At 34.5% G+C, this 14048-nt stretch overlaps 1 protein-coding gene across 3 annotated transcripts in view; it reads left to right on the top strand.

The window, feature by feature from the left end:
• The window catches only part of LOC136043962 (2-hydroxyacyl-CoA lyase 2-like), a 64689-nt gene that overhangs the window by 38165 nt on the left and 12476 nt on the right, over positions 1 to 14048 (top strand). For 2 of the 3 annotated variants that reach the window (XM_065729038.1, XM_065729039.1), the window contains exons 8-10: positions 2535 to 2704; positions 6214 to 6372; positions 8240 to 8373. In XM_065729038.1, coding sequence (XP_065585110.1) covers positions 2535 to 2704; positions 6214 to 6372; positions 8240 to 8373 — 463 coding nt within the window. The remainder of the gene's footprint in view (positions 1 to 2534; positions 2705 to 6213; positions 6373 to 8239; positions 8374 to 14048) is intronic. The other variant, XM_065729040.1, reaches the window with a different exon arrangement.

The following is a 14048-nucleotide window of genomic DNA, read 5'->3' as shown; positions in this document are numbered from 1 at the left end:
CTTAATCCTATTCATCCATCCAATTACATAGGTCAAACAGCATAGCCCTGCACATTCAATCGCAAAGAATAGTCCATGGACAGGCAGTCGTGTCGTAAGTAAGTATAAGTCGTTACATACCAAAATGTACAACTATAAATCAAAAAAGTAATTCAAAGGCGACCACCCAACACAATGGCTCATGAGGCCAATGGCCATCAACACAGGGCTCATGGCCAATGGATTTAAATTTTTCGACCAATAGTTTAACAATTTCGCTATTATTGATTGTGAGGAGTATAAAAGATATATGCGTTTATGCTGTATCAAATATTGTCTTACTCTGATAAGGGATTAAATGCCCTCATTCAGCTCATGATTAGATATCCATAAATTTAATTTTAATCGTAAGCGTGCTGTACTAACCTTATGCTTAAAGTAAGAAATTAAATTTTGTCGTCAGCGTTTCAGGGGCACAAAAACAATACCTTAGGTCCACAACTTTTGACAAGGCATTAGACGATTTTTCGCTAGGGCGAGGTTTCACTGATCTTAGGACGGATTCCTTTCTATTTGTAGACAGGATTTATCACATAAAACAATAGTTAATTAAACGAAACGGGTTATATAAGAGTCGGAGTAAATTGCAAGCTGTAACACTGGAAAAAAATGAGTTCAGCAAAGAGAACAGGCGCTCGTTATGCAATATTTATTTTTTCAATATTCGCCCGTTTTTCGTTATTCCTTGTAATGAAACCGTTTCAAGTGACACTTGGCAGAGTAAATATTACGTTGGCCTGCAGAAGATTCCTGCTATAGCCTCTTCAAAACTCAAGAAAGCTAAATAAGTAATTGGTCCCTTTCAATTTAAGACAACTAGCAGTCTAGGTTTCAACCCTGAATTTACGTTCCCCTTCTATATATAGTTTTTTTGTAAATCTCTTTTATTGTTTTTTTTTGTTTCTGTTTTTACTTTTTATCAAAGTTTTTGATTCCAAATTTCTTTTTGCCGTGTCTTACACGTTTTGAAACACGTCCCTTGTACAAGCAATTGGTTATTAATAGAGTAGATAAAACCAGATCCATACATTTTCTTCGTTGGCTAAGTCTGTCATGCTTGTCTTAGCTGGTCAAACTTCTGTTAAGCCCCGTCTTAACTGTTGGAGAGACGTCACTTAGTTGCCGAATATTGGTTCGTTTGTGAAATCTATGCTAAGTCTCGTTTTACTTAGAGGCGTGTCTTACTTGCTGAATACCAGTTTTTAGGTAAAACTAATATGAAGCTCATCATAATTGGTGCAGAAGCTTGTCTTTGTTGGCAAAATTTATGTTAAGTCGTGTCTTAATTGGTGCAGAGGATTGTCTTAGTGGTGAATAATGCTTCGTTGCCTTATTTTTATGTCCGTTTTTAATAGATGCAGTAGCTTGTCTTTGCGGGTGAATAACGGTCAGTCGGCAAAATTTATATTAATTCTGGTCTTAAATGATGCAAAGGCTTGTCTTAGTTGGTGAATATCGGTTAGTTGGCGAAATTTATGCCTCGTTTTAATGGGCGCAGAGGCTTGTCTCAAGTTCCGTCTGCATTCATGCAGGTGGCGAATAAAAGTAATAATGCTTCATTTTTGGGAAATAACATGAAATAAGTTGGAACCGCAAATAGTGCTAACGTATAACAAGGTTCTATTTTCTTTATCCCTCTTAGAATTGAAGCAATACCCTGATGTAGGTTTCAGAATTGTTATAATATTGATCATGAAGAGGATAGGCCGTAGCTTCTACTAAGCTTCTTATTGGCTCACCCAGTAATAGCTCTGGGGGGGGGGGGTCACTAAGGTAAAACTCTGAACTGGTTTTATTTTTTCAGCAGTGTTTCAAGCTTTTTGATTCACAAAAAAGAAGCAAAATAAAAACTAATAAAGAAAGTAAACAGCAGAAGGTTGATTTCTTAAGTAACAAAGTTTCAATTTGCTTCGCTGTTAGTGTGGCAAAACAAACTATTAAAGGTAGTGAAATAACAAGACTTCACATAGTTTTTCAAGCAGAAAAGAACTTACTCCAGCTTAAAAGACTTTGCTGGGGCTTTAGCCCCCGTCCCCCCAAAAAAAAGTTCCTCTTTATCCTTTTGCTCGTTTGCATTTTAATACATTTGTCATATGTTTTTCTAACAAAACACAAAATCCAAGAAAAGAAGAACGAGGACAATAAACAGCCAGTGAAAAAAAATTGAAAATTATGCAACTATTGTTTCTTCAAGATTTCCGCTTGACCGTCCTCAGTTACCCTTTCACCGTTACTGAGAAAGGGTCATCATATTTTTTTTTTTTTAAGATTTGTTTTTTTCTTATATTTTTATCAGTTTATTGTGCACTGAGGACGGTCAAGCGGAGGCCTTGACCGAAATATTTGCATAATTTTCAATTCTTTTTATGGCTGTTTATTGCCCTCGTTCTTCTTTTCTTTGTGTTCTTCTTTTCTTTGTGTTCTTATTTTCTTTGTGTTTTGTCATTATTAGCCAGTGTGGTCTCAGAAATTATTTGTATATTTTCTTTCATTAGGAAGAAATTCTCCCATCCAAGGTCGTCACGAACGTCGCTCAGCATTGAAAGAAGCGGATTGCATTATACTTTTGGGATCAGTCTGCGATTTTAGACTTTCTTATGGAAGAGTATTGCCTAAAAGAGCATCGATTATTGCTGTTAATAGGAATACATCACAGCTTTATAAGGTAAACTTTAAACTTAGCTTCATTGATCTGGCATGCACGATGTAATGAATTTTTATGGGGTGGGGGGAATTAAAACCACAAGTAACGGGTAATGTGGGAATGATCTGAACATGTGGAGAACTTTATCAAAGAGCTCGTGGTAATTAACTGTAAGTAAGGGCCGACCCGTTTCAATAGTAACCAAAACTCTAAAAAACGGAATTTTGATACCAACAGATACATCAAAGAATCGGTTTTTTATGCTGATTTAAAATATATAAGTTTTTTTAAAGTTTAGTCCTACCCTTACGAGCCTGAGAAAATTTGCCTTATTTTTGAAAAAGGGGGAAAACACCCCTTAATTTTAATCTCTTATGAAAATCTTAGTGAAAATCACACTGTCAGATTCAGCGTATTAGAGAACCTTACTGTAGAGGTTTCAAGTTCCTATCTGCACAAATGTGGAATTTTGTATTTTTTTTTCCAAAAGAAAGATCACGGATGCGTGTTTATTTTTAATTTTTTAGTTTTTTTTTTAGTTTTTCTTCTCAGGGGTGATCGTATCGATCCAGTGGTCCTAGAATTTCGCGAGAGGGCATATCAAACGGAAATTCAAAGTTCTAGTGTCCTTTTTAAGTGACCAAACAACTGGAGGGCAACTAGGCCCCCTCCCACGCTTATTTTTCCCAAAGTCACCAAATCAAAATTTTGAGATAGCCATTTTGTTTAGCCTAGTCGAAATATCTAATAACTATTTCTTTGATGACAGCTTAATCCCCTGTCCCCAGGGGAAGGGCTGTAAGTTATGAACTTTGCCCATTGTTTACATATAATATTTGTTATTGGTATATATACAGGCGTTTTCAGGGCGATTTTTTCTGATGGGGGATTGCGTTACGTGGAAGGATCTTTTCATGGGGGAAGATAATTTCTATGAAGGGGGTGCTGGATATTCCAGCGTTATTTAAAAGACGATCATAAATTAAATAAAAAAAACAAGTTTTTTCGACTGAAACTAAGGAGTAGCATTAAAACTTAAAATGAAGTGAAACTATACGTATATGAGGTTCTTCCCCTCCTCAATACCTCGCTGTTTTTTCTAACGTATCTTTAGTAATTTCAAAAGTGCTATTTATTCTAAATAAACGGCCTTTGTGATTCAGGGGTCGTTCTTAAAGAATTGGAACAAAATTCTAGCTTTAGCGTAAAGAGCGAGGTATTGACGAGGGGGATCCCTCATATTACGGATATGAGGAAGTTTGCCGGCTCGTCAATACCTCGCTCTTTACGTTGCATCTTAAGCAGCTTTATGACTATGATTTCTATTTGATAATAAACCAAAGATATTGTATGTTCGGCTTGTGGTTGTTATTTAATAAAAATAAAACTCAATTTGAAAATTTTATTTTCCAATTGAAAGTAAGGAATAACATTAGAACTTAAATTAACATAAATTATTACTTATATCTTTTAAAGATCTTTTCTTTCATTCATTTCAGTCATTTGAGAATCGTTGAAGTTGTGACTCTCATTTTCATAAAAATAGTTCCGACCTCTTTGGCCGTTTTGTTAGTATGCCTTACAAAATTAGTTCCGCAGATATCGCTAATTTTAGTTACGTGAGAGAATATTTCCATGGAGAAATTTCTCATGGGAGAAGGCATTTTTCCATGGAGGGGGAGCTGGATTTCCCGGCATTATTTAAAAAAGGATCACCAATTAAATAAAAAAACAAGTTTTTTCGACTGAAAGTAAGGAGTAATATTAAAACTTAAAATGAATTGAAACTAAACGTATACGAGGTTCTTCCCCTCCTCAATACCTCGCTGTTTATGCTAACGTATCTTTAGCAATTTCAAAAGTGCTTTTTATTCTAAATAAACGGCCTTTGTGATTCAGGGGTCGTTCTTAAAGAATTGAAAAAAAAATTCGAGCTTTAGCGTAAAGAGCGAGGTATTGACGAGGGGGGATTCCCTCATTTTACGTATATAAGGAAGTTTGCCGGTTCGTCAATACCTCGCTCTTTACGTTACAGTTCAATTTTTTTTATGGCCGATATAAGCAATAATATGTTCGTGTTATTTTTCGGCCAATCCTAGTATTTAATTTTATCTTAAGTAACTTTATGACTATGATTTCTATTTGATAATAAACTAAATATATTGTATATTCGGCTTGTGGTTGTTATTTAATAAAAATAAAACAAGTTTTTTCCAATTGAAAGTAAGGAATAACATTAAAACTTAAATTAACATAAATTAGTACTTATATCTTTTAAAGATCTTTTCTTTCATTCATTTTACTCATTTGAGAATCATTGAAGTTGCGACTGTCATTTTGATAAAAATAGTTCCGACCTCTTTGGCCATTTTGTTACTATGCCTTACAAAATTAGTTCCGCAGATATCGCTAATTTTAGTTACGTGGGAGAATCTTTCCATGTAGAAATTTCTCGTGGGAGAAGGCATTTTTCCATGGAGGGGGTGCTGGACTTCCCGACATATTTAAAAAACGTTCACCAATTAAATAAAAAAAACAAGTTTTTTCAACTGAAAGTAAGAAGTAACAACAGAAAATATTACGTATATGAGATGGGTTACCTCAGTAGCTCGCTCTTATGCTAAGGTTTCTTTTTTAACTTTTAAAAGAGGCTATTATTCTAATTAAATAGCTTTTATGATTCAGGAGTCATTCTTGAACAACTGGAACAAAAATCAAACTTAGGTTATTATAAGGTTATTACTAGTTTAAACAAAAGTAAAATTAAAATGCAAATTTCGTTTTAATTATTCATGTACGGCGAGCCAAATTCGAAACCTGCATTAATTCAAAACCTTCAGAAATTAAATAAAATAAAAAAATAGCTGAAAGTAAGGAGCGACATTAAAACTTAAAACGAACCGAAATTATACTGTATTAGAAAGGGGCTGTCCCCTCCTCAACGCCCCACTTTTTACGCTAAAGTTTTTATTGTTATAAAAAGTAGAGTTGTGATAAAGAGTTAAAATTCAGCGTAAAGAGCGGGGTGTTGAGGAGGGGACAGCTCCTTTCATATACAGAATAATTTCTGTCCGTTTTAAGTTTTAATGTCGCTCTTTACTTTTAGTTAAAACGTTTTTTGTATTTAATAGTAATTAAATTGGGGGAAGTTTACCTACCGCTTTCCTTTGAAAGGCAATATTCCTCTCCCTGCCCTGTAGTTTGTCCTATTTCTTTTTTCCTTCCGTGCTGCAAAATTAGCCCTATAATCAACAATTCTACTAATTCTTGAACATGGACAAGTTTTTAGCCAGTAATGAACGCTGAGCACATGGTGTATTCTATTTCAGAACTGTCATATTGTAATTTTTACCTCGTATAACTGAAAAAAAAGTCGAAAATTTGTACTTTAAATTCAACCTGGGAATTTCTATTCTTTTGACTCGTGAAGAGTTACGGGGTTGGAAGTTGTGCGTTAGGAAATGAAGTGGTAATTATTGTATGTACAGATTCAGGTTAATACATTATTTTAATTACCGCTCTTACGGTAGAACTCAGATATGTTTTGGAAACCTACGATAGCAGTCCAAGCTGATGTTGGAACATTTGTAAAGGAATTAGCATCTGCATTGAAGGACAATATAGTAGATCCTACCTGGGTAGACACAATTCGGAAGAGAGATGAGACAAGGGAAGCAGAAATAGCAAAGGTAATGTCTCTTTTTAAGAATGGAAGAAGGAAATCGCCTATTCAGGTTTTTTTATTCTCAAGTAATTGAAAGATTCTAGAGCCTGACATGGAAACGACTGCATGGAGCACAAGTTGCAAAATATTACTAATATAAGATACAAGCACACTGGTCATTGAGCACACAATAAATTGTAAGATAAGAAAACAAAAGCTTGCTCCATTCACGTTAAAAACATTAATACTATTTCTGATGAACGATATAGTCCATGTCAGGATTCATTTCGTTACTGAATTCATGGAGGGTGGATACAGTTTAAAAAGAAAAGAGAGACGATGCAGGGGAAACCAAACGGACTTTTGTATTTACTGACGCTAGGATCTTTGCAGTTGAGAACCGTCACTAGTAGATGGCAGAACGGGCAAAGGCTAATAGCTAAGAGGAAATATAAATTAAAAGGAAAGTGGTTGAAAGGAAAATAAAAGGAATTCAAAAATATTAAGGTTATCCATTTGAATTTCTATTTGTTTTGGTTTCATTTATTCATTGATAGTAATTTCAAGGTTTTTTTTATTTTTAATCATTATAAGATTGCTTCTGCTCATCATAGGTTTCAATGTGAATCAAGTTTTCTTTGAAAAGTGTCTGCTTTGGAAGTACTTTTAAGTACTTTGAGGCTTGAAGCCATAGTTCCTTTGATTACATCCACCTAAATTCCTATTCCTACCACTTTTATAACTGCTATCCATGTATGATCTTTGATAACCAGGACCTGGAATGTCTTGATATTTATAACCTTGAGCAGCCAAACATAATGCTGTGAAAATTGTTTTCTCTTTTGTGTCTGTCTTGTTGCTCTGGAACAGGTGTTGGAAGAGGTTCAGGCTCACTCTCTTGTTGCGAGTTCTTTATTATTTACCGGTTGGTGATATTATTTCACCGGTGTGACGGTGAGGGGGCACGAAGGGACTATTTTAACCATATGGTGCACAACTTCTTTGTCAAATCACTATCTTTCTCAAATTTAATTTCTTTTGGATTTCTTGCAGAGTTTTATTCACGTTTACAATCGTCTCATTAAGAATTGGCACATAGACGATCATTTGGTCATGGACAACATGAATTAAGTGATATTCATGACCGCATGGTAATCTATCTGTGGTATTCAATGTATCTTTATCTAGCACATGGGATTCTTTTTCGTCTTTGCTTGAGACTACTGGACTAGGGTCTTCTGCTGTTGGAATGACTTGTACTTGCTCTACAAGCCTTTGAGCACGAGTGGATTGCTGGCCCTCACCAAGTCTTTCCACATTTTCATTTGGTTTGCCATGAATAGGTATTACCTGAACTGTATGCTGTACAATTTCAAGATGAAATGGACTTGATTCTATGGTTTTGTTCTTTCTTTTCTCATAATCTGATTTTATTTTCTGGGTCAGGTTCTTGTTAATATCTTCAACTTCGACTTCTCTTCTACTCCTTAGCTGTTCAGGGCCTGACCGATAAAACTTTAAATCTGATTACTTATTATTAAATTTCGGTTTATAAGGCCTTGTTGAAAATACCTTTGGAATTTGAGCTTTAGCGTACAACTTATCATAAAGTACTATCCAAGCCTATTACAAATAATAACTTTCAAAAGTAGCCAACAGGAAAAGGCATAAGATCAACCCCTTTCCTTCTAGAAGACGAAAAAGATACATAAGATTGAAAAACTGTCAATTCACAGCCCCCCCAGGGCTTAGTTTGCAATTTAATATGAATTGGAGCGGGAGGGAGGAGTAAGAGTAAGTGTATAATGATTTAGAAAAACCAAGATTTTTGTTTTTCATGGTAATTTGTTTTATGGGAGCACCATTATCAACGCTTTTTTTTGTTTTTGTAGATGGTTGCTGTACAAGGAGAAACGCGCTTGAATCCATTGAAAGTGTTATCAGAACTTGAGAAACAGATACCGGATGATGCGATCATTGTTGCTGACGGAGGTGATTTCCTTGGCTCTGCTGCTTATATTCTTCGGTATGTTATCCATTGCACCATCTAGTTCTAAAAATATGACTAATTTTTAAGGCATGAGGCGCGGTTGGGATTTTTATTCTTATTTTTAATATTCATAATTAATAATATTTTAATAATTATAAGAATTATTAGTAAGATGCTCTAGGGTATTTCTTAACTTACAGAATGTACTATCCGAACTGTCAGATAATACCAAAAATTGTATTCCCTAGGTTCTGAGGTGAGCTTTAAAGAGGTTCAAGATTTTTTTTTCACGCTGGAAAAGCAAGAAAAAATATACAAGATTAGCAATACAGGAAGATGTTTGGGAATCCCTCAACATTTCAATTTGCGTTACATACTGTTGAAAGTGCGCTTAGATTACTATTTGTATTACTAGCTGTGTTCACAACCGTGTACATTTTTAAATTGCTATTGTTTTCTCCAATTTTCACTTCTCCCCCCTGCCCCACCCCCTTTCCTGAGTGCTTGTAGTTTCTAATAATACTGTTAATTAAAATATGAGGACTCTTTTCATCAAGATGCTGATCTACAACAACCTACACATGATAATCAATGAGCTAAAACGGAAAAAGTTTCTCAACGACACAGGAAAGAATTCTGACAATCCCTTAACACTTTTACATGTGTTACAAACTGTTGAAAGTATAGTCAGGTTTTCGCAATTGGTTTGTGATTTAGTATCCGGCTGTTTGGAATTGAAAAGAAACAAATAGCTAGGAATTCGAGAAATCATCAGCAGACACTTGTGGTTCTTTAGCTACTTATCAGAAGCATAATTAGAATCGAATTTTCCAAAATAATATATGCTCGGTAACGGAGAAGCAAAGCTACAGGAAACCGACTTAAATGCTATGTGTGAAAGATTCTACGGCAAAAAATAACCCTGCTTGTTACCATCCTCAACTGAAAATGTTATGAAATAAGCAAGAATTTTCAGTTAGAAAATATTTGGAAAATCTACTTACTATTAGAAAAGTTAAGCCGTCAAAAATAAAATTCACCAAAACTTGAGCCTTGGGGTTGCAATACGACCATAGGTTACAACTCTTGAAAAATTGAGAATGTATCTATTCAACTCCACTGTTAGAACCCTGAATGGAATCGTATCAAATTTTCAAAACTTGTAGATTACACTACATCTGTGCAAACCTGGACCAGCAGTTGAACCATTTCATGTAAGAAGCTTAAAGCTGTTTAATGATTTCAGTGCAAGTGGACTGAAATTAGTATTCCATTACTCTTTGTTATGCTCAGTGTGTTCTGTTCTGTTATATGCTAATATATTAAGTTATATGCTAAATAAAATTTATGTTTATGTAATAATACTAGACATACCTCTCTTATCTAATGAGTGTGAGGCACATTTATTTGTAAAGACTATAAAATCTATCAGAAAAAAAAATTTGGATAATATTTTCCCAACCTGCCGAAATTACTTGCAAAAAATAAACATGTAATTATTTGGCATTCACTACAAAATGAGTGCAAGAATAAGAATAAATAAAAGTTCAATTAGGGGTAAAATCCTTTTAATAGACAGTGATAAATGTAAAAAAAAAAACTAGATATTTCGCTGTCATATGCAGTGACCGTCATCATTAGTAATACTAAACTAAAACAATTTAAAGCAATAATTTGTATAAAAAATAAAACAAACTACATATTGTTTAACAATTTTATTCTTTACAAAGCAAGAACGGAATCGAGTCTCTTTGACCTTCTTGGACCCGGTTCCTCAGTATGAAATGAACTAACAGTTGTGGTTAATCGCATTGGGTGAATTGAAATTTACTCCATCTGATTCTAATAAACTATTGTAAATACTTCTAACCAAATTCACCCGTGTGTCTATTTAAAGCATTATTCTTGAATAAAATTTTGTAATTTCAAGAGTTCTGTGAAAATTTCGCTTTAAACCCCGCTCCCTAGAAATCAGGGAGACATTATCGAACGAAATAACATGGTCTCTATAAATCAAAAATATGCCCCGAAAGGGATGAAGTTAAATCTTCTGGCTTAGAATTTTGTTTTAAAGCCGATGAAACCGGATCTTTATGCTTTATGCGGATCTGCGGATCTTTATGGAAATGAGAAATCTCATTTCCAAATTCTGGTTATTACGTCCCACATATGAGCTTCTACAAGTCCATAGGTTCTGATAGACCCCACTTTGTTGCCCCAATGAAGTTAGTTCCTTCCAAGAATTTAGAAATCTACCCGTAGTATTACTGCTCTTTAAAGCTACTTTTAAACCATTAATCTGTAAAATTCTTTGAAGTTTTTCACTTAGCCCGGGTATATGTGGTAAGGAACAAAAGCATTCTTCTCTTGAGTTTTCTCCAAGACTTCCTTAGAAATCTCGAATAGCTTTTTTCTTCTTTTTGAAAAAGTCTGATTAATTAACCACTCTGGATACATGTTACATATTAGTATTTTTCTTAGAAAAGGTAACTCCTCCTCAAAAAATTTTGGAGAGTAAATACTAAAGATCTGGTCAGTTAAAAAAAAACGATCAAACCAATTTTTAGTTGGTGAGCCAGACCGGAGCTAAACGACAAAAATCTATTGCTGGTTTTCTGTAAATTTCAAAATCCAGACTAATTTCATTTTTAAAAGAAGAACATCAAGAAAAGGAATTTTCCCATCCACTTCTAATTCAACAGTAAACTTTAAATCACCCACCAAACAATTAAAATGTCCTCTTCTAATTCAACAGTAAACTTTAAATCACCCACCAAACAATTAAAATGTTCTAAAAATTCTTTCAATTCCTCCTCCCCATAATTCCATACTGAAGTTATGTCATCCATATACCGGCCCCAAAAGTTATGTCATCCATATACCGGCCCCAAAAGTTATGTTATAGAAATATGAATCTAACGCCATTGTTTCAATATTTTCCACAAAAATATTAGCTAATAATGGACTTAAAGGAGCCCCCATATGTAAACCATTTACTAGTTCGAAAAATTCCTTTCTGAACTGAAAAAGAATAAGAGAACTTATTACACAACCTTACTAAATACATAATAACAGAAACTTCGAAATCTGTTTTACCCCTAATCAAGTCTAAATTTCTTAGTAACTTTATAGAAGAGTTTTGGCTGCTTTTACATTGATATTTGTATACATTGATACAATGTCGAAGCTTGACAGCAAAATTTCTTCTTCTTTTAGTTTTTCAACCAAAATTCAAAGAATTCTTAATATAAGAAATTTGTGTAGACAAAAGTGGTTGTACAGATTGACACTAACCACTTGCTCAAAGCCCTTGTCGGTTACCTTGTACTTGAAAAAATTGGCCGTAATGGTAGCTTTGGCTTGTGGATTTTGGGAAGTCCATATAATTTAGGAGACAAGGCAGGCATTTGCAATAAAGTTGAGGTGGAATTTTGGGAAGTCCATATAATTTAGGGGACAAGGAACTGCATGGCAGGCATTTGAAATACAGTTGAGATGTAATTTTTCCTTCGTCCTTCGAGTACTTTAATTCGTTCTTAAACTTATTTGTACAAGAGTCAGTCGGATTATAAGAAATCTTTTTGTAATTTTTTCATCATTTAGCAAAATCCTTAATTTTGACTCATAGTCCTCGGTATTCATCATAACTAAAGTGTTACCCTTATCTACTTTTGTAATTGTAATTGAACCATCCTTTTTTAAGTTTTTTTTAGAATCCTTGTGTCTTTGACGGAAATGCCAGAAGGATTTTTCAGGACGAGATGCTGCTATTTGTAGAGGAAAATTCATTGATAAAATAATGCTCCTAAGAATACCCCCATTCTGGGACCTATAAAATCGGAAGGACATAGGAATAGCTTTTTGATGATTATAAGTCATTTGGCTGTGTCTGAACTACCGCTCAATAGAACTTTGGCCCTAATCAGGCAAAGATTTTTCTGTTTTGTGACACAAAATTACCGAAACTTGGACTATACAGTGATAAAGCTATGCACATATATATACTTTGTCAGTAATTCTAAATTGATAAGCAATCTCATATTCTCCATTTAATAGTAGTTCTACCCTATCTGGGTAGCGGCACTGTCACTTATCGCTGAAAAAAGGTGCTTTGATTGCTACTCCAACATGATCACTCTCTAAGGGTAAAACAAGCAAACAAACACGCTTTCACTACCAAAATTTCTAGGAAAATATTGAATTTGGTAATTTGTTAGAAAATAATTTCTACCAAAATTTCAAAATTTTTCACTACCAAAATTTCTAGGAAAATATTGAATTTTATGTGCTTGCACGTAGGAATTGCACCGGAAACCTCTGCATTAATGTTCTGATATATGATGAATATCACGCTTCAATTTTTTTCAAGATCTCGTCAAAGAATGTGGTACCATTTGTTTCTTAAATTGAGCAAATTTTCTCAGCCAAAGTCCTGAGCGAAATTTTATATATTTAGAATCACCTTAAAAGTCATTTTCTTTTGAAATATTTATTTGTATCAAAATTTATTTTTTTGAGCTCCGGTTGCTATAGATATGTGTGTCGTTTTACTCATAGTCCGTTGTCACGAACTGTTTGAGAAGCAGTGAGCCATGTGCCTGCAGTGTATTATTATTTGTTCAGGTGAAATTCTCCGGCCACTTTGTATAGAAAGAGTTTCGTAAAAATTTCGGTAAGGGCTCATTTGAGTTGGAATTCTAGTGCCTTTTTCTAGAGTTGAATTTGATCAGAAAGCAATTAGATTCCTTGCGCATTCTTTTTGCGTTTGCCAATCCAATTGAAATTTTGGCATAGGATTCTTTTCAAAATAGTTTACAGGTTCAATAAATATCCTTCCAAAGATGGCATGATCCCTCTCCCCCCAGCCCTTACTCCATAAACCTTAAATAATAATAATGCTCTCATTTAGGTGTTATAATAGAAAAAGGGCTGCTTGTTTCATATTGGGGTTGTGATTGACTTCAAAATAAAACGTTTAGTTTTGAGATTGAGGTGAGAGGAAGCCTTGAAATTGACTAAAAGCTTTTTGTTCCTGTTAAAGCTGTCATATCCTTGCACCAAGGGTAAACGTTTGGAATAACAATATTAATAGACTTTCACAGTTTTGCAGGTACAATATTTTTCTTTTCTAAATTTGCGGCTTGAAGTACATTTAAATATCAGATTTATTGCTATGCTTTCACATTGTTCCATCACAAGGTTTTAGATGACTCTTAAACCTTCTTTCAAGATTAGTTCTTTGTCAAAATGACAGAAAAAACTTCATGGTTAATGTCCCGAGGAAGATCATACTAAATTGTAGTGCAATCTCGAATAAAGTTGTTTTTCAAGTACCCTGTTCGTGTCAATTTTAAAACACCTGAACCAAGCTGCGTATTGTCTGTCTTGATGGTTGGACAATGGGGAAAACGATACGAAAAAGTTCTAGAGAAGGAGGCGAATTTATGCACTTGCAGAAAGCAGTCTCATCGATGCGATATCAATCTGTTCGTTAACAGTCTGGGGATAATCGTAGGAAACGGCTGACCTGTTCTTTGTCCCTACTCTGGATTTTTTTTCCAGTGATGTAAACGATATTTTGAACACCAGGATAAAGCGGCCATCCATACACGGCGATAGATCTGACACGACTTGTAATGTGTGATGATTGAGCTGGGCGGTAAAAGGTTTTTGCAGCGAAGAGTGTTCCTCAGCTTTCTTGCACGGGAAGC

Source organism: Artemia franciscana, chromosome 2, assembly GCF_032884065.1.
Source record: "Artemia franciscana chromosome 2, ASM3288406v1, whole genome shotgun sequence".
NCBI lineage: Eukaryota > Metazoa > Arthropoda > Branchiopoda > Anostraca > Artemiidae > Artemia > Artemia franciscana.
The sequence above is the reverse complement of the archived record's forward strand: the minus strand, read 5'-3'. Positions and strand labels throughout refer to the sequence as shown.